The sequence below is a fragment of the Heptranchias perlo genome, chromosome 29, assembly GCF_035084215.1.
Source record: "Heptranchias perlo isolate sHepPer1 chromosome 29, sHepPer1.hap1, whole genome shotgun sequence".
Classification (NCBI taxonomy): Eukaryota; Metazoa; Chordata; class Chondrichthyes; order Hexanchiformes; family Hexanchidae; genus Heptranchias; species Heptranchias perlo.
Window position 1 is genome coordinate 23591422 of NC_090353.1, and position 25571 is coordinate 23616992.

At 39.2% G+C, this 25571-nt stretch overlaps 1 protein-coding gene across 2 annotated transcripts; it reads left to right on the forward strand.

The window, feature by feature from the left end:
- Nucleotides 1–25240, forward strand: tbxa2r (thromboxane A2 receptor). Of its 2 annotated transcripts, XM_067968287.1 has the most exons (4): nucleotides 1–345; nucleotides 1219–1307; nucleotides 17701–18549; nucleotides 21753–25240. In XM_067968287.1, exons 3-4 carry the CDS (start codon nucleotides 17761–17763, stop codon nucleotides 22002–22004), a joined length of 1041 nt encoding a protein of 346 aa, XP_067824388.1. In that variant the 5' UTR covers nucleotides 1–345; nucleotides 1219–1307; nucleotides 17701–17760; the 3' UTR covers nucleotides 22005–25240. The 2 variants fall into 2 exon arrangements, with proteins under 2 accessions (XP_067824388.1, XP_067824387.1); XM_067968286.1 differs by lacking the exon at nucleotides 1219–1307 and having other exon boundaries at nucleotides 2–345.
- The last annotated feature ends 331 nt before the right edge of the window (nucleotides 25241–25571 follow it).

Genomic DNA, 25571 nt, shown 5'->3' on the forward strand with positions numbered 1-25571 from the left:
GCTGCTGTAAATAGTGGTGAGCGCTGGCTGTTGGGGACTTTCACTTCCACTTGAGACACTTAACTGCTGAGCTCCTGGTGTTTGACGGTGGGATCTTCGTACGTTCCTGTCTTTACCGAGCTGACTCGCTTTTCGATTTAAAGAGGAAAAAAAACTACAATTATCTGGGGAAAGTTTCCTGGAAAAGTACCGGCCAACCACTGAGGAAGTAGGTGGGTGGAAGCTGACGTCTTATAAAAGTCTCGGGATAGATGGGGATTTAAAACGTTTTCAGCAAACCTCCTCGGATGCACGCAGTCTGCAGGGACAAGGCTGGAACTCGTATCTTAAACCAGTGAAAGAAAGGTAAAGTGTCTTAATTTTCTGTTTGTTTAGATCATATTATATATTTTAGAGTTGCAAGTGAGACGTGCTCTGTTGTTGTGGACCTTGGAGGCTGAATGTAATGGTAACTCGTCTCAAACTCTGTAGCATAACATTTGAGGATAGTCTCTGGGCATGATACTTTTATTAGGTGTTGGCCGACATATAACGTAAAGATCTATTTCATTTTCATATGAAAAAGATTATTTTATAAATAAATATTTGTGTATACCTTCGAAATAAAAAGTGTTGTCGCGAATTTTCGAAATTGGCCTGATGTAATGTACAATGATATTTAAAAGTTGTTTAATTTCAGTATATGGTAGAGTGTTGGGGTTTAGCTGCTGATTGTTTACATTTTCTGTGTATATTTAGCTGGGACTGTTTGGGGAAGTCGGAGATTCAAATTATTTCTTGAGGTCCGTCACGGTTTATTTGCCAAGATGTAAGCCGAATTGGGTATAAAAAAACAGAATGGAGAGGGGATATATATGACCCACTGTTACTCTGGAAATATTTAACTAGTTGAAGCCTTAGTAATCAGTTTTACAGCGAGCAAAAAACTAAGGGTGATGCAGTGAGTCCCGGAGGTACAAGTGACAGACCTGATTGTGGATTAGAAGTTTTGAACAGAATTATAATAATTGAAATAGAAACAGAAAATAGGATAGATTTGTATGTTTTTGATAACTGTTCCAGTTCTTTTTTACTGTGGAGGGGTTAGATGGTTGGAATTACACTTTTATCTACTCGAATGTTATGGCCTTTAAGTACTTTCCAGGGTTTTAGGTATTTCTATTTCCTTAATACTTTTAAAATGTTAAAATAGTTGGTTCATTACCATTTGTATTTCAGTGAGAGTGACTGAGAATCATTGCCCATGCACATCCAGTTGGTAATTGGCATATTGGTGTACTACATTCCAGAAAATCTTCCACTAACTGGTAAGGATTAGGTTTGTAGGAAAGTGAAAGATTAAATCTAATAATGTTTCCTGAATGAATGAACGAGACTTTGAGGTTGACCTAATTAATGTCTTTAAGGTTAGGAAGGGAATTTGTAAAGCTGACCCAACAAATTGTTCACTATGGTGAAGGATTCAAATACCAGGGACACAAGTTAAAAATGAGGTAGAGCTGAAAAGCAAAGTTAAGAGCTCTCAAAGTTGGAACATAAAATGTCATGGAAGGCCATTGAAGTGTAAGAATGCAGAGCTCAATAAACCTGGTAAAATGACTATGAAAGCTGATGGATTGTCATTTAAATACCCAATTGTTCACTAATGCCCTTCAGGGAAGTTGAACCTGCCACCCATACCCAGTCTGACCTACATGTGACTCCAGTCCCACACTATGTTGACTTTTATTGCCCTTGGGGCCCATCAAAGAATGGGCAATAAATACTGCCTTGCCAGTGTCACCCCATCCCAAGAACAATTTTTTTAAAAACTACTTTCGAAGAAAAGTTGAGGAATATGTTTAGAAGGCAAGTCGGTGGGGTTGAGGCTCTCTTAATGGGTTATTGGTTCTAATATGCTTTCTCTGTTCCTGGAAGTTCTTATTTTCTTACGAATCCCTTAATGCCATTAAATTATATAATTACAATACAACTGAAGATTCTGAGACTCTGTTTTCTCTTCTTCCAAGTAAAAAATAGATTTCTAATGTCCTAAGAAAATTGCTGGCTTAACCATTTAGAGTCTGCGTAATGACTTGCAGTAGTCACTAGTACCCTTGATAGAGCTTTGAATTTGCAGCGTAATGCTATTTGCAAGAATACTAATACTGACAGCTTTTCTGCTAAATGTGATGAGAAAATATTTTAGTGAATGACCCGCAAATCTGATCTGTGCAAAGAAAAAGTCTTGACACTATTCTGGATTGAAGATCATAATAAAAAGGCACAAAATTATACTTTGTAACTCCATTCCTTCTTCTCCACCACCTCATAATAATATGGTATTTGCCAGCCTAAGCAGGAGAATTGTTTAAGGAACGTAAACAATTTTACATTTTGTAAATAATTGACTAAAAATGATTAAGTATTTACACGTTAACTTAAAGTAAAACTTAAAATAGCCAGCCCCTACATGTAGTTAATTGGATCATATCAGAAGTCTATTTATAATATATTAAAATCTATATCTTTGTACACTTCCTGTCTACAAAACCTTATTTCATGTTGTTACATTTGTCACATTTTTATGTCACATTTTTCCATTAAAAATTTCCATGTCCACATTTATAATGGAAATTACCTATATAATTTGGTCCACGAAAATCACATTGCGATCCTTCATCGGATGTAGGACCCGATTTAAGTATTGAAATAAGGCTCATTCATGGCAAGAAACTTGTTTCAAGTGGAAGCGCTGGCCACCCATATTAAGGCCCTCTTGAAAATCGAGCCAGGCGGCCAATGGGTGGAAATTTATTTTTAAAAATGTTTTGTTTATTGTCCCCATTTTCCAGTGTAAATGAGATGGTAGAAATATGAAAATCGCCCTCCCATGTGAAATGTCATGGGAGATCGACTAGAATATAATACATAAATACATTTTATTTAAATTAGCTATACAGTCTCCACTGATTATACTGGGCGCAATTGTACAAATGCGATTTGCCTGCTATATGTGATGTCCAGTATAACATGGTAGCGTTAATAAAATTATGAACATTCGGATGTTTCCTGTTTCCCGACTGATATATGGAGATATAATACGTTACATGGTGATTCATTACAGACCGACCAAACAAGAAATAATTATGTCTAGCATCAGGAACTGACCACAACATTCAACTATGTGTATCAGAGAGCACAGTGGATATTTCAAGCTTTATGTAATATGAAATTAAAACCGGCACAGGCATGATGGGCTGAATGGCCTCCTTCTCTGCTGTATGATTTTAGGTGCTGAAAATATATGGCAGATCCTTCAGCATCATTGTCCTTTTCAGATGCTGATGGACTTGCAGTGTATTTCTAGAAAGTTGTGATTTTATTTCAAAGTTTCAGAATTTGCTGGGTTTTTTTCTTTTTATGTCTAGATTAATATGAGCTGTTAACAATATTTGTTGCTTTTTGTTTCCTTTGTTCTATTTTTTCCTCAACATTTGAGGATTACATCTGAACGCAAGGACATTGAGAACGTCTGCCTCTGTGGTGAATCAGCCTGTATTTTATGGCAGTTACTGGAAAACATTGCTGTGGAATTAAATAAACCTTTGAGTTATTTAACTTACATTACAAACAGGATTAAGTCATTCATTCCATTCCTGCAGGACAAGGAATGTTATTTTTGAGATTGAAGGGGTAATTTTCCAATGCATAATGGGAATTTGGGCCATTTGCTGAAAAACGATTTTCTGATCATTTAAATCAATGATTGGAAAATGATACACAGAGAGCATCCACATTTCCAATATGTTCCAAATGTTGGCAGAGTTTCTTTTCGGAAAATTATTTCTTTAGTTTATTAAAATCTATATAACGGGTCAGGATGGCAAATGAGGCAATTATTACACCCTTGTTCAAAAAAGGGTGTAAGGATAAATCCAGCAACTACAGGCCAGTCAGTCAGTTTATCCTCGATAGTGGGGGACTTTTAGAAACGATAATCTGGGACAGAATTAACATTCACTTGGACAAATGCGGATTAATTAAGGAAAGCCAACACGGATTTGTTAAAGGCAAATCGTGTTTAACCAACTTGATTGATTTTTTGATGAGGTAACAGAGAGGGTCGATGAGGGTAATGCAGTTGATGTGTATATGGACTTTCAAAAAGCGTTTGATAAAGTGCCACATAATAGGCTTGTTATCAAAGTTGAAGCCCATGGAATAAAGGGGGCAGTGGCAGCATGGATACGAAATTGGCTAATAGGAAACAGAGAGTAGTTGTGAACAGTTGTTTTTCTGACTGGAGGGAGGTGTACAGTGGTGTTCCCCAGGGGTTAGTATTAGAATCACTATTTTTTTTGATATATATTAATGATTTGGACTTGGATGTACAGGGCACAATTTCAAAACTTGCAAGTGACACAAAATTTGGAAGGGTAGTGAACAGTGAAGAAGATAGTGATAGACTTCAAGAGGACTTAGACAGGTTGGTGGAATGGGCGGACACGTGGCAGATGAAATTCAATGCAGAAAGGTGTAAAGTGATACATTTTGGTCGGAAGAACGAAGAGAGGCAATATCAACTAAAGGGTACAATTCTAAAAGGGGTACAGGAACAGAGAGATTATGTGCACAAATCATTGAAGGTGGCAGGGCAGGTTGAGAAAGCATATGGGATTCTGGGCTTTATAAGTAGAGGTATAGAGTACAAGAGCAAGAAGGTTATGATGAACCTTTATAAAACACTGGTTCAGCCACAACTGGAGTATTGTGTTCCAGTTTTGGGCACCGCACTTTAGGAAGGTCTTAGTGAGGGTACAGAAGAGATTTACTAGAATGATTCCAGGGATGAGGGACTTCAGTTACGTGGATAGATTGGAGAAGCTGGGGTTGTTCTCCTTAAAGCAGAGAAGGTTGAGAGGAGATTTGATAAAGGTATTCAAAATCATGAGGGGACTGGACAGAGAAGATAGAGAGAAACTGTTCCCATTGGCAGAGGGGTCATGAACCAGGGGACATAGATTTAAGGTGATTCGTGAAAGAACCAAAGGCGACATGAGAAAAAACGTTTTTACACAGTGAGTGGTTAGGATCTGGAATGCACTTCCTGAAGGGGTGGTAGAGGCAGATTAAATCGTGGCTTTCAAAGGGAAATTGGATAAGTACTCGAAGAGAAAAAATTTGCAAGGCTACGGGATAGGGCGGGGGAGTGGGACTAACTGGGTTGCTCTTGCAGAGAGCCGGGACAGACTCGTTGGACTGAATTCCCTCCTTCCTTGCTGTAACCATTATATAATTCTATGAGGATGGCATGTCACACTGGTGCAACAACTTGTGAGTTTTAGAATGTGTTGTGCCATCCAGTGGTAGGACATAGGTTCATGAAAATAGCTTCTCAAAACACTAACTTCTTCATCTCAATTGTGGGGTCGACAGAAAGTAAGGAATTTCTCACAGAGCTAAGAGAGATTGTGGTGAATTTCTTGGGTCACAAACTACATACACAGACTAATAACCTGATAAAGAGCAGTGTGATAGGAAGCCAGCCACTAGTAGAATAGATTAACACACTGTCTTTCTGCCTCTGGGATTTGGGTTCAATTCTAGCTGATCAATAAGGTCAAAATCGCTGTCGTTAGCTGTTCAAGTCCTGCGAATTTGTCCACACTCAATGCAGCTCCGAGTGGGCACGGAACCCGCAGTACAAACCAACCCCACTATGGCACCGGTGACGTTATCGCAGCCCGATCTGCTATTTTAACTGAAGGCCTGAGTCGGGGAGCAATGCTGGCTTCCCTGCCTGGCCAAACCTGGGGAGCTGGATCTTGGGCCAGAAGAGGCCAGGCGGGTAAGGTTTTTTAAATGAGGTTTTCTTGTGTGCCAGGAGAAGCAGGAGTGCTCCTCCAGTCCCTAGAAGGAAACCTTGGGCCTCCCTTGTCCTGAGCTTCCCTCACCCTCCACCTACCGATCACCACCACCCCCCTCTTCACCTTTTTCCTGACTGCCGGGGACCGTTCCCGGGAGTCCCCAGCAGTGGCTTCCTGCTGTCCGAATCTTCGCTCCCCGCCCGTTGGTCAGGCAGTGATTTCTGCCGGGATCAGGTGCGAGTCAGATATGGCAATGAGACTCGGGAGTTAAAATCTCTCTGGGCCTCAACATGTGAGCTTGTTGCTTGGTCAAGCCCCTCGCATGGAAGGATCTCGCCTTGCAATGTAATCGGGGCTTTCATGTTTGTTTATGGTTTCTGAAAATTGACAACCTTAAGAAGGCCTATTTGCCTAGACAGCAATTGTTGGAGGATGGTTTTCTTCGGGGATTCTTCCGTTGTGCCACTGTAACTTTGGCAGAAGTTCGGCAGGACCCCCATTTCCATGGGTAATGGGTTTTCCGCCATAGTTATGTCGGCACAGCAGGAGAAGTCCTGAGTAAATTCACCCCCTGGATTAATGGAAAATAATCACCGTTACTGATTAATGCAACACCTTTAAGTACAACAAAATCACACAGTGATTCTTTTATGTCTGTTTCATTAAAGGGAGCGTATGACTTTACAAATGGACTCAGTTGAGAAACGTAATCAGTAAAATACTTTTCAATTACAGACTAAAAAAATGAAAGTGAAACTCAGCAAGATTTACCACGTAGTGCTTTATTCATCAGTAAGAAGTTCATTTTCTTTTGGGAACAAATACAGGACTCAAAATTGTCCAATTATTTTTCTCCTTGGTGTTCGGTATTTCTTTAATAGCATTATTTCATTGACAGCTACACCTTTGCAACTTTAGCTGGAGATTAGCTGATCTTATCAGAAAAGAGTGAAGGATCACAAGTACAAACACAATGCCAGAGTTGCTTTGTGTTTGACTGTTGAAAGGACAATGCTGTTACTTCTATATTTTGGGGCAGGCAAACCGCTATCAAAGTACTGAGCCAATACCATTAAACCCCATAGAATAATGGGCATGATACTTATCAGGATTGCAGTGACTTCCATGATGATGGTAATACAATGATTCATGCTGCATTTTAAGGAGAAACAGATGGAGAGTGTGTGTTATCAGTTGCGATACTTATAGGGTTTAAGGTCAAAAACCAGTAGACGTTTGGCTGACATTTTACATTGCTTTGAAATATATATGTCAGAAATGACTTTGGCTCAATTTCAAAGTCTTACTTGTGAATAATTTCCAGATGGAGCTTCAGTTGTTAATTAAGTCTGGTAAATAATATCACTTATTCACAATTCACCTATTACAGTGTTAAAGTTAGATGGAAGGATAGTATTTTAGAATGTTTGAAATCCTACATATGTGTACAAGAACAGGAAAAACTGAAATCACAGATGGTCTATGTTTTGAGTGCATACTCTGCTTCAGAACCCTCTTTGAGTTCTGAAAATGAGCACATACATGAAATGGAGACTGTGTCTCTTCTTTCCACAGATGCTGTGTGTTTCCATCTTTTTCTGCTTTTGTTTCAGAATTCCAACATCTGCGGTATTTTTCTTTTAATACTTTTTTTTAATTCATTCTCGAGATATGGGCGTCACCAACAAGAACAACATTTATTGCTCTTCCCTAGTTGCCCTTGAGAAGGTGGTGGTGAGCCGCCTTCTTGAATCGCTGCAGTCCATGTGGTGAAGGTACTCCCACAGTGCTGATAGGTAGGGAGTTCCAAGATTTTGACCCAGCGACAATGAAGGAACGGCGATATATGTACAAGTTGGGATGGTGTGTGACTTGAAGGGGAACTTGGTGGTGATGGGGTTCCCATGCGCCTGCTGCCCTTGTCCTTCTAGGTAGTGGAGGTCATGGTTTTGGAAGGTGCTGTCACAGAAGCCTTGGCGAGTTGTTGCAATGCATCTGGTGAACATGATGGACATGTTTCACCATTTCTTCTGACCTATAGATGACACATTTCGCTACTTGCTGCCTTTCTGAGAAGGAATAAAAGACTGGCCCGGTTCTATGCTGCTCTGTGAAAGTCACCTATTTTTCCTTTAGCTGATCAGCAAGTGGCAATTATTGTGCCAATTGGAGAGATGCATGGTCCAAACTGTCCTTAAACCAGAAGACAAGGATGGGACTGGGCCATGCTATAACTGGGTCATAACTGGTCAAATTGAATCTAAAAATTTAGTTATATTTACAGATTAGTGAACAACAAAATGATTAAAGTAAGTGAGCTTGTAATTACTGTTTCATTTTCAAGTGAGTGAAGTAGAAATTGGACCACATTGTGCCCATTTTACGAATGAAAAATGGGCACAACAAGACCCAAATTTCGGGGACTAATACCCTGCACCCCAAGGATGCCTGAAAGACGCCAGTCCCAAAATTGGGTCGGGCCATTTTTCAGGTGCCCTGGCCATCGCCTAAAACTCTAGTGTTGTGTGCCTTACATATGTAAATGAAGGGCCTAATGACTGTTTTAGTCCCCATTACAGAATGATGAGTGGGGGAGGGTTTGGGCCTTCCCCGCTTAGATTCTTCAACGGCTGCAGCAATGGCTACCACCAAATGGTTAGCTATTTTTTAAACTTCCAAAAATGTTGCTGTGGAGCCAGAAGGAGCAGGATTGCTCCCCCGACCCCACAGGATTCATGAGGTTGTGGTTATTTTAGGCACATAAAACGGGCCTAATAAATTTAAATTTTGACCACATTGTTTTTCTCCACTGACTCCATGCAAGGTAAGTGCCAGAATTGGAGCACAACAAAACTTTTATTATACAAAATCCGATCAAGATTTCCTTCCAAGCCATGATCCAGGATACAGCTAATGACCAATCCTTGTCATTGTATATGACCTGAGTGGTAGTCCAATGTTGAACCCCTGTCAGCTTTCCCTTCTATCCCATCTTCAGTCTGTTCTTCCCCAGATAACCAATTCAACTGAGGCGAGTCACTAACTTGGCAGCAGAACAAAGTTATTTTCTAGATTGTCTAAATTTCATCTAAACCCCGATTGCTGGATTTCGCTAAAGTTTCTTTTTTCAACAGCATTTCCATTTTAAATACCATTGTTGTCACTTTCCCACTTCTCATCTCCTGTTACAGCTCTAATCTTTCCTGGAAGTTCTGATCCTCACCAGACACTCTATTCCCAAAACTTACAGAAAAACCGCAGAGATTCCTTGTTTACCTCAAGTGACTTTGTAATTTTTTATGTTGTTATTCTCCCTAACATTCCCCTTATTTAAGAGTATTCAACCAACATACTTTTTTCTTTTTTTGGAAGGGCAGGACCTACAAATTTGTAAATAAACTGGTCAGGTTATAAATATATAGCTTTGAAATATGAGCCAAGAAATTTCTGTGATGATACTGGTGTGTGAGCACTGAATGTGTTCATAGGAAATTCTACTGCCCATTTTTTTAACTGAGCTATTTTAAATGGATTATTACCTCCACCAGCCCATGGAGGAATATCATACAAATCCATTAAACATTCATACGCTAAAATTGCCATCAATAAGTTCTAGGCTATTTATTTCTGAGGTACTGATTTTAAATATTTAGTATACTTTAAAGTTCAATATTATATGATTTAACCTTTTCCTCATGTTTACATCAGATACCAGCAAATAACTCCTTATTTGGTGTTTCATGAGAGTTAGACTATTGCAATTATTCTCATGGCAGTATGTTAGCTGCAAATTCCGCCGCAAATTTGCCCAAAGTATGCTGCTAGTTACAATGGATCATTTACTCCTCTTTTCAAAAGGCGTCCCTACCAAAGATGGAAACAAACACAAAGTTTTGCTGAATTGCTACTGGGAGACATACATTTCACAATCTCCTATAATGATAATTGAGTTGTTATTTGTCATCAGCCTCTCGGTTTTGTGGCTGAATCAGTTAAAAGATTGGTGATTGTCATTACTCTTCAACAGAGTTCAAAGCCAGCACAAAAACCAACATGGTTGGCCAAAGTTTATATCAAGTAAATACCAGGGTAAACAAATTGTCTCCCAAGATTTGTAAAACTCCGTAATCCATCCACATACTTCTGTACTTCTGTAGTATACAAATAAAAGGCATTGCTGTGTGGTGATATCATGCTCTTAGCCTCTATCGAACTGTCTAGTTTTATTTTCCAAGCTATTTGTGGTCTTTCATGAAAGTTGGGTCCATTTCAGGCTAGATCTTTATCTGTTCTGAGCACAGGAAAAGGTGAGAAAAGACCATCATCAGACCCATCAATGCTCATGCTGGCCATTAGGTGGTGCAACCTCGAGCCCAACTCTTCCCTAACCTGGAGTAATGCCAACTGCTATGGGAGGCAAATAAAGAGAAGAAATCCAGGAAAAACTCTGGAAATGTATCCTCTGTTAGAGTTGCCAACTCTGGTAGGATGTATTCCTGGAGGTTTAATCGTGTGACATATGATCACGTCATGACATTCAATCACATGACATTGTCCAGGCTCACATATGAAGAATGGCCACTCGGGGGCGGCTGGCGCTTGTGGAACCGTACCCCAGTGAGAGTCAGTGCCATGTGAGCCATACCCCAGTGAGAGTCAGTGCCAGGGGTACCATAGCCCAGCGAGAGTTGTTGCTAGGGGAAACATACCTCAGCAAAACTTCAGGAGAGGAGGGGAAAAAAACAAAGAAAAATGCTCTTGAGAAGGAGGATTATTATATTGGGGAAGAGAAATTCCCCTTTAAACACTGGGCTATTTATATATACACTGTTCCTTTAAGAGGTGTGTTGCTGACCTTTCTGATGTTTGGTCCTAAGTGTTCATATTGTTTCGCAAGTGCTGAAACTCTATAATTCAGATTCTTTCTTCCTTTGTGGACTAGGTCCATTTAAATTCCAGCTGGAAGGCCAGCCCCAGGAATTCCCTCTAGTCTCCAAGCCACAGGGAGGTCTGCACCGCCTTGGCGAGGTTCAGGAATGGTCTGTCGATGCACAAGGCATTGGGCAGGTAAACCCACTCCAGCCTCACCTGCTCGGCGATGAAGCAGTGGTATGTCCCATTGTTGACGTGCAGCATGGCCACCGTGTTCCGACTTATGGCAGGCAAAATCAAAATGTGCAGGCACGAAGCGTGAATGTGAATTCTGTAGGGAATTCCTTATTTTGTGTGATTCTTGGACACTGGACAAATAGTCAAGTGAAGAAAATCATCCTCACTTGCGGTAGTTTCGTTAATCAAAAGCAATTATTTAGTGATGTTATCATTCATACAAGCATTTATGAAGCAAAATCAAACCTTACATATGGCTTTCCTCTATAAAATCCCGTTATACACTTAATAATTTGCAACGATATTATGTAATGACTTAACAATTCATACACACATCAGGCAAATCATTAATACATATACAACCTTTAAACCAAGGACTTTGCTCATCAGGCCTGAAGGTCCTCTTCTTCTTGCGTGATGTTCAATTGCGTTCCTTGTGACTGCCGGGTGGCGAAGAAGAGAAGAGACTGTTCTTCTCTCAAAGTCTTCTTTTTATTTTTTTTTACAAATAAGACATAGGATTGGGGAGGGTCATTCTTTTTGTCCAATCGCTCCCTGTTGCTATGCCTCAATTATTAACATACTTTAATGATTGACAGTTTAGACTTTGATCATGTGACTGGAGATCCTTTGATATAGAAAAGACCATGGGCTCGAAAGATGGGTTGTAAAAGGCCCCTTTACTGTCTCTGTTTATGGCCTTTCATGTTGAGAAAGCCCCCTTACATTTCTACGCCCAGACATTCTTAATGGTCCTTGCGTCTCCAATTTTGATTGCTTCAGTGGCTTCAAATCCATTCCTTATACCATTTAACCATATGCTGGGTGCAATACTGTTTGATTTTTTACAAATTCCAGTTCTTTTGAACAGATTACTAGATAGAAAGGCGAGGCCCATGCTTTTTTTCACACCTATCATTGTTTTCCTGATCCGAAGCTGTTGATACATGTCCTTGTTGCCTTTTCTTACATTACCGCCTGCTGTGTTGAAAAGCTTGTGCTTCCAAAAGCCCATGCGTTTTGAAAGCCTGGCAACGCTTTAAGCTCAATATTATCCATCAAGCATATTTATTCAATAATCTAGATATCTATCCGCAGTACAATGTCTTCGATCCGGAAACTCAGACTTCTCCAATGCCATCAGTGTCAGTGAGGGAAAAACAGGATTTGCGAGAACACAGTTTACCACGTTACTGTATTTGCAGGTTTTCAAGTGTCTTTGTTTAAAAGGGGTACAGTTGACCCTTTCCTTCAAATGTCCATTGTTAAAGGGGTTTTGAACCCCACAAATCCTTTACTCCCGAGTTGCCAGCACCAGCGCCTGGGAAATGAATCTCTGATTTCTGGAGAGTTGGCAACCCTAATTCCTGCCTCCATAAAACAAGCCAGCTCCAGGAGACCATAGTTGCCATATAATGCATCACTAGGTAAACCCCCCCCTTACCCCCGCACCTCCCTCCCCATGCACTGCACCCCTGTGTGCCATAATCTCCTCCTCATCCAGGAATTTATCAAGTCCCCTCTTAAAAGACTCTAATTTGGCTTAATGAGCTTCAGAGAATTCTACAGAATTACAACATCTACTTCAAGAGGCAGGAACAAAGACAGAAAGAAACCCACTACTGGAGGAACTAAAAGCAAAAGAAGGCAAGACCCAGAAAAAAAATTAAAACACATTAAGAAATAGTAAGATACAACAAGAAACAAAAGAGAGGCAGAAAGACAGAAATACCTTCAGTTTTCAGCACAGATTTTCAGATTATGCTTCAGAAATTATCTCACAGAAGCGATTCATTCCTGATACAGACTATTGCAATGGAGAAATGAATTAGCCAGTAACAACAATTTGCATTTTTATACCCCTGTTGTGCAACAAAATGCCCCAAGATGCGTTATTGGGGTTGGAGTTGAGGAACCTGAACAAGATGAGAGAGGAAAGTTAGACAAGGTGGCTAAAAGCACAGTCGGAGAGGTAAAATTTGAGGAGACATTGAAGGAGTTGATAGAGGTAGCATTGTGGAGAGAATTCCAGAGTGCATGGACATAATGGCTGACAGTTCTGTCACCAGTGGTGGAATGGATGGACAGGGCATGCACTGTAGTCAAGAGTCAGAAGAGTGGGGAGTTTGTGTTGGAACATAGAGTTGAAAAAGATTGCATGGGGCGGAGACCATGGTCATTTGAAAATGAGGACAAAAAGGCAACAAGGAGAATGGGGAACAAACACAGAAAAATGTAAGGATCAGAGTGATAGAGATACAGGACTTAGTGGAGGGAAGGATACAGTCGGTAGAGTTTCAAACAAATTGACAAAAAATTCAGGAGGTCAGTGAGAAGAGGGTGGTATAAATCAGGATGGGAGGTGGAGAAGGCATTGATTAAGGGTTTTAGCGGTGGCAGGGTTGCGCAAAAAACTTAAATATGTAACACTACATAAATGGTAGAAGGGAGTCTTTGTGATGGACTGGATGTGGAGTTTGAAGCTCAGCTCAGAGTCAAGCAGGACACAGAGACTGTATACTGTTGGGCTCAGCTTGAGGAAGCAGTGAGAAAGGGGGATGGAATAGGAGCTGAGGCTTGCAGTTTCTGGCAGGAGCTAAACAGGATTTCTCTAGTCTTGCTGATGTTGAGCTGGAGAAGGCTCTGGCTCATCCATGACATACTGTCAGACAGAAGGCTGTTGGAAGGCACAGCGATGGTTAAGGAATCAAGGGTGGTGGTGGAGAGATAAAGTTGTGCATCATTGGCATACATATGGAAGCTGACCTAATGCTTACCGATAACGTCACCGAGGGACAGCATGCAAATGAGGAAAGGAGTGGTCATGAGTGGGTCTTAGAGCACACTAGAGGTGACAATACAGGCATGAGAGGAGAAGTCACTGGAGGTGTATGGTTTTGTTGAGAAAAGTATAAATGGAATCAGAATAGGGCACAGAGGAGACATGGTGAAGGAGGATAGAGTGATTGACCGTATTGAAAGCCACAGAGAGATTGATCAGGAATGGCATGTTGCAGTCACATGGGTTATCTTTACTCGCTAACTTAATCCTCTTATCATTCTTCCATGTGAACATTTGTTCTGGAAAACTGCCACACTGCAGCTTTTCACCTCAAGGGTCAGATCAGCACTGGTGTTAATCATTGTCATACTTGTTCCCTCAGCTGAAATGGCAGGAAGTCTGTATCTTCTGCACAGTGGGTGTCATTAACCACCATCACTGCTGTTGAATTTTAATTGAAGGCTGCATCTGTGGGGTCAAGGCTGGTTTTGTAGCAGTGGCCATAAGAGAAAGAACATACACAGTAAAGGAGTATTCTATAAAGGAGTTTGGCCAAGAACCAGTAAAACTTGGGTATTGAGAATTGAATGACAGTCAAGTTTGGGATTGAATTTAGGATTGAATTTACACCCTTTGAATGGGAGTCTCGAGCTCCAGAACTGCTCCAGGTGACAGCATTCCTTCTTCCTCCTCCAATTTGCTCCCAAACATTAAAGTTCCAAGGCACTCAAATGCTCTAGTTCACATTCTTCAGTTGTTTGAGGTCTCAGTCTAATATCTGGATTGAAAGCCATGAAGAAGCAGTATAATCAAGCTAGGGGTTGAAAGCAGGCAGTAACACCCCCTTCCCCCCTTTTCCTCCCATTCAGTCTGTTTGGATCATGCCTCTTTGCCTGTCAATCACAATTTTAACTATTTTGCCTCCTCTAGAAAGTAAATGTATTGTGGCAAAAGAACAAAGTCAGGAAAGTAAAAAAAAAGTTACAGCAAGACATTTTTAAACTACTGTTAAATAATGCCTCGCACTTAGATTTTTTTTTAAATGAGTACAGTGCAATACCATACCAAAATCTTCAGCAGGAGCCATAGCATCTTCTTATACTGACATTTTGCAATCTTCTAAAGTGGTTTTGATTGTAACAAAACAAACCATATAGGAACTAACTTGCTAGAAGATTATGCTGTTGCTATTAAAGTTTCTCATTTCTGAAAGCTGCACTGCCCAACATATTTTTATTTTATACTTTAGGAAGATTTTTTAAATAATGAGCTTCTGAAAGGATTTGCCCCAAAATGACTTTGTTTTAAAGATATCTTAAAATTATAGAACACAATTACTTTTTACATATGGATTGATTGATCACACCCAACTTGGACAAATGCAGGTTACATTACATCATGTATATGAATGAAAGGGCTCAGTCACCACCTCTGTCCTCACCGATCTACACCTGTCTCCATGCCTCGCAAAGTATTGAAGTTAAAATCTTCATCCTCATCTTCAAATCCAAACACAGCCTCCTCCACGCTGCCTCTACAGTCTCTACTAACCATGCATCTCTTCCCAATCCATTCAATCCTTTGACTCTTCCTTTTCATAGAATCATAGAATCTTACAACGTAGAAGGAGGCCATTCAGCCCATCGCGCCTGTACAAGCTCTTTGAAAGAGCTAACCAATTAGTCCCACTTCCCTGCTCTTTCCCCACAGCCCTGCAATTTGTTTTCAAGTATATATCCAATTCCCTTTTGAAAGTTACTATTGAATCTGCTTCCTCCACCCTTTCAGGCAGTGCATTCCACATCATAACACCCTTGGTGGCAGAGCCTTCAGCTGTCTCAGCCTTAATTCTTGGAACTCCTTCCCTGAACTCGTCCAACTCTCTACTTCTATCTTCATCTTTGAAAGTGTTCTTCAAGCCCATCTTTTGGGCTAAACTTTCACCTCTCCTAACTTCCCCTCGATGGCTCAGTATATGAACCGTTAGTTTGTTGGATCATCTATTTATCTTTTCCCCCTCTGTAAAGTACCTTGTGACATTTTATAGGTTAAAGGTGCTTTATAAATTCAAGTTGTTGTTGTTTCTCAGTTGAAAGGTGAATCTCCAGTACCTGTGTACCAGGGTGTAAAGTTATTCATCTGGGGTAAGCATGATAAATCAACCTGTAAATTAAAATAGCATATTTAAAAATCTTATTTTTCATGTAAAACATAATTACTTTGTGATTCTAAATTTAAATTCCAGGAGACTGTTCTGTAATTCTGCTAGAAATTAAATTGGGGCCTTGGATGTAGTTTTTCTTTAACAAAATGATATAATATTTTAAACTGCTGATTTTCTTGCCTTTTATTGGAGGCCAATTTTAAGCTGTCGTGAAATATATAAAGGATGTGCCTTTGCCAGTTGTGAGATAAGATAAATATTTGTAAGTTAAACAGTCTGGCTAAGTCAGTAGTGTCAAAAATACGAGCGAGCTATGATCAACCTCATCAGAAGTGACATTCATCCTGTTTATTTGGGTAGTCTCAATCCTATAACCTCAGGAACTACTTCTTGTGCCACATGTTTATATTATCTGATGAAAAAATGTAATTCATGATATTTTGATGACATCAGAAATCTGTATACAAAATGTCTCTCTAAAATATGCAAGTGTTGATGTCTGATGTATTTACTTTATTAATCAAGGAGCCGCAAACAATATGTAACATATCAAACAATGGTGCTTATCTTTATTAGAAAGTGTTAATGCGTGACATTTTAAAATGTATTGAGTATCTTGTACTAATAACAAGTCAAAAAGGATTAATAATGGAAGGTGATTATGGGGGATAACTAATGAAAATTGAGATAAACAGATAACTAACCAATGAGAAAGATGAAAATTAGAGACACAAAACAATATATTATAAAGGTTGAGTTGCATAACTTGAAAGCTATTTTCCATGGAGCCAAAAATTATGATGATCTACTTTGGTCAACAGTCAGCATGGAATAATCGCACATTTTTCAACAAGCAGTGGCATTACTTAATAATGAGACAAATAATATTTTCTGTGTGTGGCTTGCTGTTCTGTCATGTCTTAAACCATCATTCATCGAGTGCTTCTTCATAGTTAGCACCTGACATGATCAATATTTGTAAATTAAACTGACTGGATAAGTCACAATTGAAGAAAGTGGAAGAGAGGTGTGGTCAGCCTCATGAGTAAATATATTTATCCTATCTCCTGGCTCTCTACAGTTAGTTACAGAGCAGGGCCCTGTGAGCCAATGTATGATGCAAGAGTGCTTAAAGAGGAGAAAAATAAACAGAAAAATTATTTTAAATATTTTTAAGAATCACAATTAAAATGAATAATCTACCTTTAAAAGTAAATAGAAAAATATATTTACAGCTTCTTTGTTTACAATGTACGGAGTACCAATGTAAAAATGATATTACCTTCATCTTCTATATCTTCCATTTGTTCAGGGCCGGTGTGATCAGTCAATCCATATGTAAGCAATAATTGTGTTCTATAATTTGAATATATCTTTAAAACAAAGTCATTTTGGGACAATTCCTTTCAGAAGCTCATTATTTTAATGTTGTAATTAGGAAAACATGGATCATCTGAAATGGAGCAAAGATAATACCAAACGTAAAGATGTTGTTGCTATGCTTTGAATTAGCAGGCCTAACCCATGTTCCGATATGAACATTTGACTAATGTCACTCTTAATACCATTCCATATATTTAAAAGGTTTTCAAATCTTACTGACAATAAATGTTACTCTTAATATACCTCTGATGTTGGCAGCTCTGTATTCCGGTCCAAACTAAATATAGCCTTATAATGAAGACCTGACTTAATTCGGAGCGGGACGTTGGAGATTTGTCAGAATTACTATTCCAGTTTAGCAGCAAAAGCACCTGTATTTGTGTATGCTAAATTAACTGTCTCTTTTCTTGTAGGAGTCCTGAAAGTAAATCTTCCAGTGCACAGCTCAGAAAAATTAAGCCCACTACATCACCATGAGTGAAGCTACTGTGGAACCACCTGTGTGTAATTCTACGATGCTGAGTCAAAACATCAGTTTGAAAAGTACACATGCTTCCCCTTGGTTTTCAACCGTATTTTCAGCTGTTGGAGTTCTCTCTAATCTGTTTGCATTTGTGGTGCTAATAAATGCTTATAGAAAAGCACAAAGCAGGTCAAGATCTTCCTTCTTGATTTTCCTATGTGGTTTGGTTGTGACAGATTTTGCAGGCCTTGCTACAACTGCATCTATAGTTCTTCCTTATCATCATATAGCTTTCAAGTGGGAAGAAGTCGATCCTTATTGCCACCTTTGCAGATTTTTGGGATTTTCAATGGTGTTCTTTGGACTCAGCCCTCTGTTGCTGGGGGCTACCATGGCAGTGGAGCGTTTTTTAGGAATAAACAAGCCATTCCTGCGTTCTACCAATTCCTCAAAACGACGTGCTTGGTGTACCGTCTTTCTTATTTGGCTGTTTGCTTTTTGTATTGGACTCTTGCCCATTTGTGGACTAGGACATTATACACACCAGTGGCCTAATTCCTGGTGTTTCTTTAACATGACAAACAGCACAAGCAATACTGCATTTTCATTATTGTTTTCTAGTGTGGGATTGTTATCTCTTGCAATGTCTGTTTTCCTGAATACAATCAGTGTGGTTACACTGTTCAAAGTTTGCTTTAATCGACTAAGTGTTCAAAGGAGCAGAGACCATGAAGTTGAAATGATGGTACAACTGTTGGGTATAATGGTTATTGCAACAGTCTGCTGGGCTCCATTGTTGGTAAGTGCCAATCAATTCTGACTCTGTTTTAACTCCGTTTTAATTACTGGATAAATTGCTAGTTGACCTTTTCCTACCATTTACAGGTTAGTAATAGCAGAAGCCTATATGATAAGGTATAGGTAAATGTTATTGTGCACATATTTCAGCTACTCAGATTAACTGCTAACATCATTGTGTAGTTCTTTGATGAATCAAGTCCTAGTTGTAATAAGGTATTGGCCTTCCCTTGCTTTTCCTTTCCATCAGATTTATGATGACTTTAAATTATGAGTTGTAGGTTTGGTCTGGGTATCAGATTGGACTCAGCAAAATGAACCAATTCTGAAACTCCATGAAAGCAATGGAAGGCAAGGCTGATGTCAAATAATTTTATAACACCATTGACTTTGCATTTGTAAAGTTGAGAATTTTTTTTGATAATATTTCATGATAATATAGAAACATCATCAAAACTCTTCAAAAAACACAATTGTAGAAGTTAAGGCGGAATAATTTGTGCCATTAATTATGATTGTGTTATGATTGCTTCCTGCTATCATTGCCTTCTGGTAAAAGCTTGTACTGTTTACCATAATGACACTGCCTCTCTGCTCAACAGCAGGGTGAAAAGGCTCCAATGAGATGTTAAACTAATGTCTCATCTAAAGAAAGAAAGAACTTGCATTTATATAGCGTCTTTCACGACCTCAGGACATCCCAAAGCGCTTCATAGCTAATGAAGTATTTTAGAAGTGTAGTGACTATTATAATGTAGAGAAACATGGCAGCCAATTAGCACACAGCAAGATCCCATAAACAGAAATGCAATAATGACCAGATAATCTGTTTTTTAGTAGGAACATAGGAACATAGGAACAGGAGTAGGCCATTCAGCCCCTCGTGCCTGCACCGCCATTTGATAAGATCATGGCTGATCTGTAATCTAACTCCATATACCTGCCTTTGGCCCATATTCCTTAATACCTTTGGTTGCAAAAAAGCTACGTATCTCAGATTTAAATTTAGCAATTGAGCTGGTATCAATTGCCGTTTGCGGAAGAGAGTTCCAAACTTCTACAACCCTTCGTGTGTAGAAATGTTTTCTAATCTCACTCCTGAAAGGTCTGGCTCTAATTTTTAGATTGTGCCCCCTACTCCTAGAATCCCCAACCAGCGGAAATAGTTTCTCTCTATCCACCCTATCTGTTCCCCTTAATATCTTATAAACTTCGATCAGATCACCCCTTAACCTTCGAAACTCTAGAGAATACAACCCCAATTTGTGTAATCTCTCCTCGTAACTTAACCCTTGAAGTCCGGGTATCATTCTAGTAAACCTACGCTGCACTCCCTCCAAGGCTAGTATGTCCTTCCGAAGGTGCGGTGCCCAGAACTGATCACAATACTCCAGGTGCGGTCTAACCAAGGTTTTGTATAACTGCAGCATAACTTCTGCCCCCTTGTACTCCAGTCCTCTAGATATAAAGGCCAGCATTCCATTTGCCTTCTTGATTATTTTCTGCACCTGTTCATGACACTTCAATGATCTATGTACCTGAACCCCTAAGTCCCTTTGGACATCCACTGTTTTTAACTTTTTACCATTTAGAAAGTACCCTGTTCTATCCTTTTTTGATCCAAAGTGGATGACCTCATATTTGCCTACATTGAATTCCATTTGCCACAGTTTTGCCCATTCACCTAATCTATTAATATCGCTTTGTAATTTTATGTTTTCATCTACACTGCTTACAATGCCACCAATCTTTGTGTCATCGGCAAACTTAGATATGAGACTTTCTATGAGACTTTCTATGCCTTCATCTAAGTCGTTAATAAATATTGTGAATAATTGAGGCCCCAAGACAGATCCCTGCGGCACTCCACTAGTCACATCCTGCCAATGTGAGTACCTTCCCATTATCCCTACTGTCTGTCGCCTTTCGCTCAGCCAACTTCCTAACCAAGTCCGTACTTTTCCCTCGATTCCATGAGCTTCTATCTTAGCTAACAGTCTCTTATGCGGGACCTTATCAAATGCCTTCTGGAAATCCATATAAATAACATCCATTGACATTCCCCTGTCCACTACTTTAGTCACCTCTTCAAAAAATTCAATCAGGTTTGTCAGGTACGACCTACCTTTCACAAATCCATGCTGGCTCTCTCTGATTAACTGAAAATTCTCGAGGTGTTCAGTCACCCTATCCTTAATTATAGTCTCAGTGATATTGGTTGAGGGATAAATATTGGCCAGGGCACCGGGAGCACTCCCTACTCTTCTTTGAATAGTGCTGGAATCTTTTACATCCACCTGAGAGGGCAGACGTTGCCTCAGTTTTACATCTCATCCGAAAGAGGGCACCTCTGATAGTGCAGCACTCCTTCAGTTATGTACTGTAGTGTCAGGCAGGATTATGTGCTCAAATCTCTGGAATGGGTTTAGAACCCACACCTGCCTGTTCTGTTTATTGAAATGGACACTTACGATTACATGGTAACACTTGAAGAAGATCAGGGAGCTCTCCCATTGTCCTGTCCAAAATTTCTCCCCAGTCAACACCACCAAAATGAGATTCAACAGCCATTCATCTCGTTGCTGTTTGTGGAATCTTACTGTTCACAAAAAATGGCTGCCATCTTTGCCTGCATGAAAACAGTCGCTGCACTTCAAAATAATTCACTGTCTGTGAAGCACTTTCAGATGTTGCTGCAAGACATGATAATGTGGTGTATGAACCTAAGTCTTTCATATTTACTGTGAGCAATGTTTTATCCTTAGTTCTACCTCAGCTTTTACTATACTTTGCCAGTCATGGCAAATGGGATTGCAAAGGGATTTACTTACCTCGATGCATAATGTGGTCTGTTGCATTTATTCGATGTAACAATGCCCATCTTGACAAGGAAACAGAAGGATCTGAGATTATAAAAAGTATTCAAGGTGATGAGAATGATATGAATTTTGCAGTTCTATAAATTGGGGTTATTTCAAAATATTCAAAGACAGCTGACTACAAATATGATATCTGGAAGGATGCATAAGTTATTAATAACATTTGCTTTCATACAGCCCCTTTCGTGTCTCAAAGTTCCTTTAAATATGAGTTTATGAAGTACAGTCACTGTTTTTATGTAGGCAAACTACTCACGGAACAAATAAATAGCCAATGCAAGCTTAAAGGGAAAAGAAAAAAACACTTGTTTGTTGATTTCCACAGGTATTTATCCTCAAGAAGGCTTTTACAGATTCACCGAATGATTTAGTCTCGGCAAAAACTCTAATTATTTGCATTCGAATTGCTACATGGAACCAGATCCTGGATCCCTGGGTTTATATATTATTTAGAAGATCGGTTTTGAGGAGGATCAGCCCAAGTATTCGATCAAGACCTTCAATCTCATCATTATATCCCACTATAAATGCATCCTATAGAAGAAGATTCACACAAGCATCAGTGACAACCTCGTAGCGTATTATTATAGCTGAATTCAACAGAAGGCCGCCACCAAACTAGACTCATTTGTACTTATTGTAAATAATGTATTTTATATTACATTAAAGCTTGCTTCTTCTAAATATGGGTAAAGCACAGAATGACTTGATGGCCTGATGGTTTTTTTGTTAGAAGTGCACAGGCTGAGTGTTTTTTGAAAATGTTTCATGTCAAATTATATTTTTTATATAAAATATCTCCTTCAAATGCAGTAGTCAACCCTGGATCTCCCTTACACACAGGACTAAACCGAATCATTTTGAGATTTTTCAACCAATATTGCAATGTGTCAAATTATCACAGCTAATGATCGAGTGGCCAGTGAGAACTTCTTAAAAGTGCTGATAAAAAAATACAAGACACTAAAGTGATTTTGTGGCATTTCTGTATTATTTGTGTAAAAGATACTGGACATTTCTTTTAGCAGGAAAATTGCTAATTGGCATATCAAAGAGATTTTGGAGCACGACAAAAAAATAATTTGTTGCAACAAATTAGATTTGTGGAAACTAAGCAAAATATTAATGATATTAAAATATTAAATGGCATTGAGGTAGAAGATCAGCCACAATCTTGTTGAATGGTGGAGCATTGTACAGAAATCACACTGCTTTCCACATGTGTATGACATTGAAGAGATCACATTATTGCTCAACCTCCCATACAAGAAGATAATTTTTGTGTAATTCTCATTGTCAAAAGATTTTAGCCACCTACTGCCAGATGAATGGTGGTAGTGAGAGCTGGTAACTAGTATCAATAGTCAGAAAAGTGGGAGTGCTGCTATTAACCTTTACCAACTATTTTGTGAACTCTTTGGTCCTGCAGTTCCAAAATGGAAATGGCTTCAATGGAAAGGAAAATCAGGTGTGGTGTATAACAGATGGCTGATCCTCTACTGTCTGTTTTGTGCCCCCCACCGAAGTTTAATCTTACTCCAACCTTTCAGTTATACATTTGGGCATCTCAGTTGCAACTTGTATTGTCGTAGCATTGATACCACGAGACAAAAATACACATAATTTTATCTTCTAGGTACAATACTTTTACTATACTATATATGTACTTTGTGCCCTCAGGCTCTGTGGGGCCAATTTTAACTTGGCCAAACCAACGTTAATGAGGCACTAATGGCCTCAAAGTGGGTCGATAGACTTACCGCTCCATTAAAACTGATGCTTCGGCCGCCACCATTTTGAAAGGGGCCTACCGCTGGCCAGTTGAAATGACCGCCTGCTTCAGGCAGTAGGCCTTTTTAATGTGCAAATCGGAGACTTACGATGTACATAGGACCCCGATTGGCATTTTGGGCAACAATCAGGTGGTGCTTGCACCGTGCATGGTCTGACGATTTTGACTGGCGATACTACAGAAATGGCCCCAAAAAGGTAAGTTTTAAATTATTTTTATGGGGCCAGAAGTAGCCCTACACTAGATCAATGAAATGAAATCTTTTACACTTTTCTATAGGGGGCATGTATCTGTATTGACACTCAGAGAATTCCTACAAACCTCTTTATATGTTTGTAAAACCAGGGCCATACCTGTGATTTATTAAAAGAGCAACAATTTCAGAGTGAGTAATAATTGTAGTTGTGATTTTCTATCAGTGTTGTATGCTTTTTATAGGGGGTAGAAATCATATAATTTATTCCCATAGAATTTGAACAGAACGCATGATGCATATACTGCACATTAAATGTAGGGACATAAACTATACATATATTTTTGTTCATTCACATCCGAAGTTCATTTACTCATGGATTGCACATCACAGTACTGAGTCTCTTTATCCAGTAAGATAGGATGCCTTGGACTACTAATCTGCCGATGCCATGTCAATGCTGTGCTTTACGAGCAATCACCTACCTTGTGATTCTGTGACAGAGCCTGACAGTTCTTCCTGTCTAAAGATTTAACACTCTGCTTCCAAAGAGGAAGCAATGTAGCAAGTCAGCCAAGGACAGGTGAAACTCATCCAAAGTCTGTCAGTTTGAATGTCAGTCAAAGCTGAGATCTAAACTGACAATACTCATTTCAGAGGTCCAATGTTAGAACTGCCTAGCTTATCAAAAAGCCAGTCTGTCAAAAGCAGGTACACATAGCAAAAAGTTAGTAAATAATTTATAATGCCATACTGACAACCAGCACTTTTGATTTATTGCCCTTAGTTCACATTAAACCCTTTGTCTGGTGCATGTGTTTAAAAGGAAATATGTCCAGTCCATTTTATACACAAGACCAAGACTGCAAGAAAGAACAAACTTCTTTGAAAAGTACTGTAAACTGTTTCGTTATGGATCCAGTCCCTGGTGGAGGCCTGGCAGCAGATCACCTGCTCCTCTGCCATCTCAATCATAGGTGGTACATGGCTAGGCACACCAAACTGAACAAAATGGAAGCATTTTATACCCACACCAAACACCCCCATAAGGGCAATTTTAAGATTGGCATAAACCAATGTCTGTTTAATTATTAGATCAAAGAAATGAATGGGAAGAATTTGCATTCAGATAGCACTTTATGATATCCTCAACACATCACATCCAATTAATTACTATTGAAATGCAATCACTGTTGTTCTGTATGTAAACATCACAGCCAATTTGCACACAGCAAAATTCTACAAACACCAAATGAAATCAATAACTAATTAAACTACTGTAAACAATTTTACAACACCAAGTTATAGTCCAACAATTTTATTTTTAATCCCACAAGCTTTCGGAGGCTTCCCCCTTCCTCAACCCCAGTCCATCACCGGCATCTCCACATCATAATTAAACTACATTTGTTGATTAGGACACTTGTCTGCCCATCTTCAACACCACCAGAATAGTCTGATAAGGGCCTCATGTTCATCTAGAAGCACCTCCAACAGTGCAACACTCACTCAATACTACAATGAAGTGTCAGCCTAGATTGTGCATTTAAATTCTGAGGCTTGAATACACAACTTCTAATTCAGAGGCAACAGGATTAGCAAGTAAAGCCAAACTAACACATTATGGCAAATATGGAATGTTAAACAAAATAATTGTAATATTACCATCTGAAATTCTTGGCAATTCACTGATCTTTTGAATATAGACCTCTGTGTATTAACCGGAAGGGTTATTGCATAGAATTGTTTTTGAACTTACTGGTTTGCAGAATTTGTCACCATTTTAATGATGATACCTAAGGGTATAATAAACAGTGACTAAACTGATTTCCTTTGGATTAAAAAGGCTCTATTAATACCTTGATATTCAGAAAGCATTTGATGAAATTGTGCATAAAAGAAGATGGGATGGCTTTATTTGTGAATTAAGTGATGCAGTAGATTATAAACTAATCTTTCACCTCGGGGGTCTGGGTTCAAATCTAGGCCAGACTGACCGGTAAAGTTTCTTCTGGTTTGAAGGAAATGTTTATTTGGGTAGTCTCAATCCAGTTCCTAAAGGGCGTTAGGTCACATCACAAAATTACCCTAAATTCTGTACTAATTTGTACAAAATACAAGTCATTGTGGGAAGTGATGACATTCAGCCTAGTGATGAG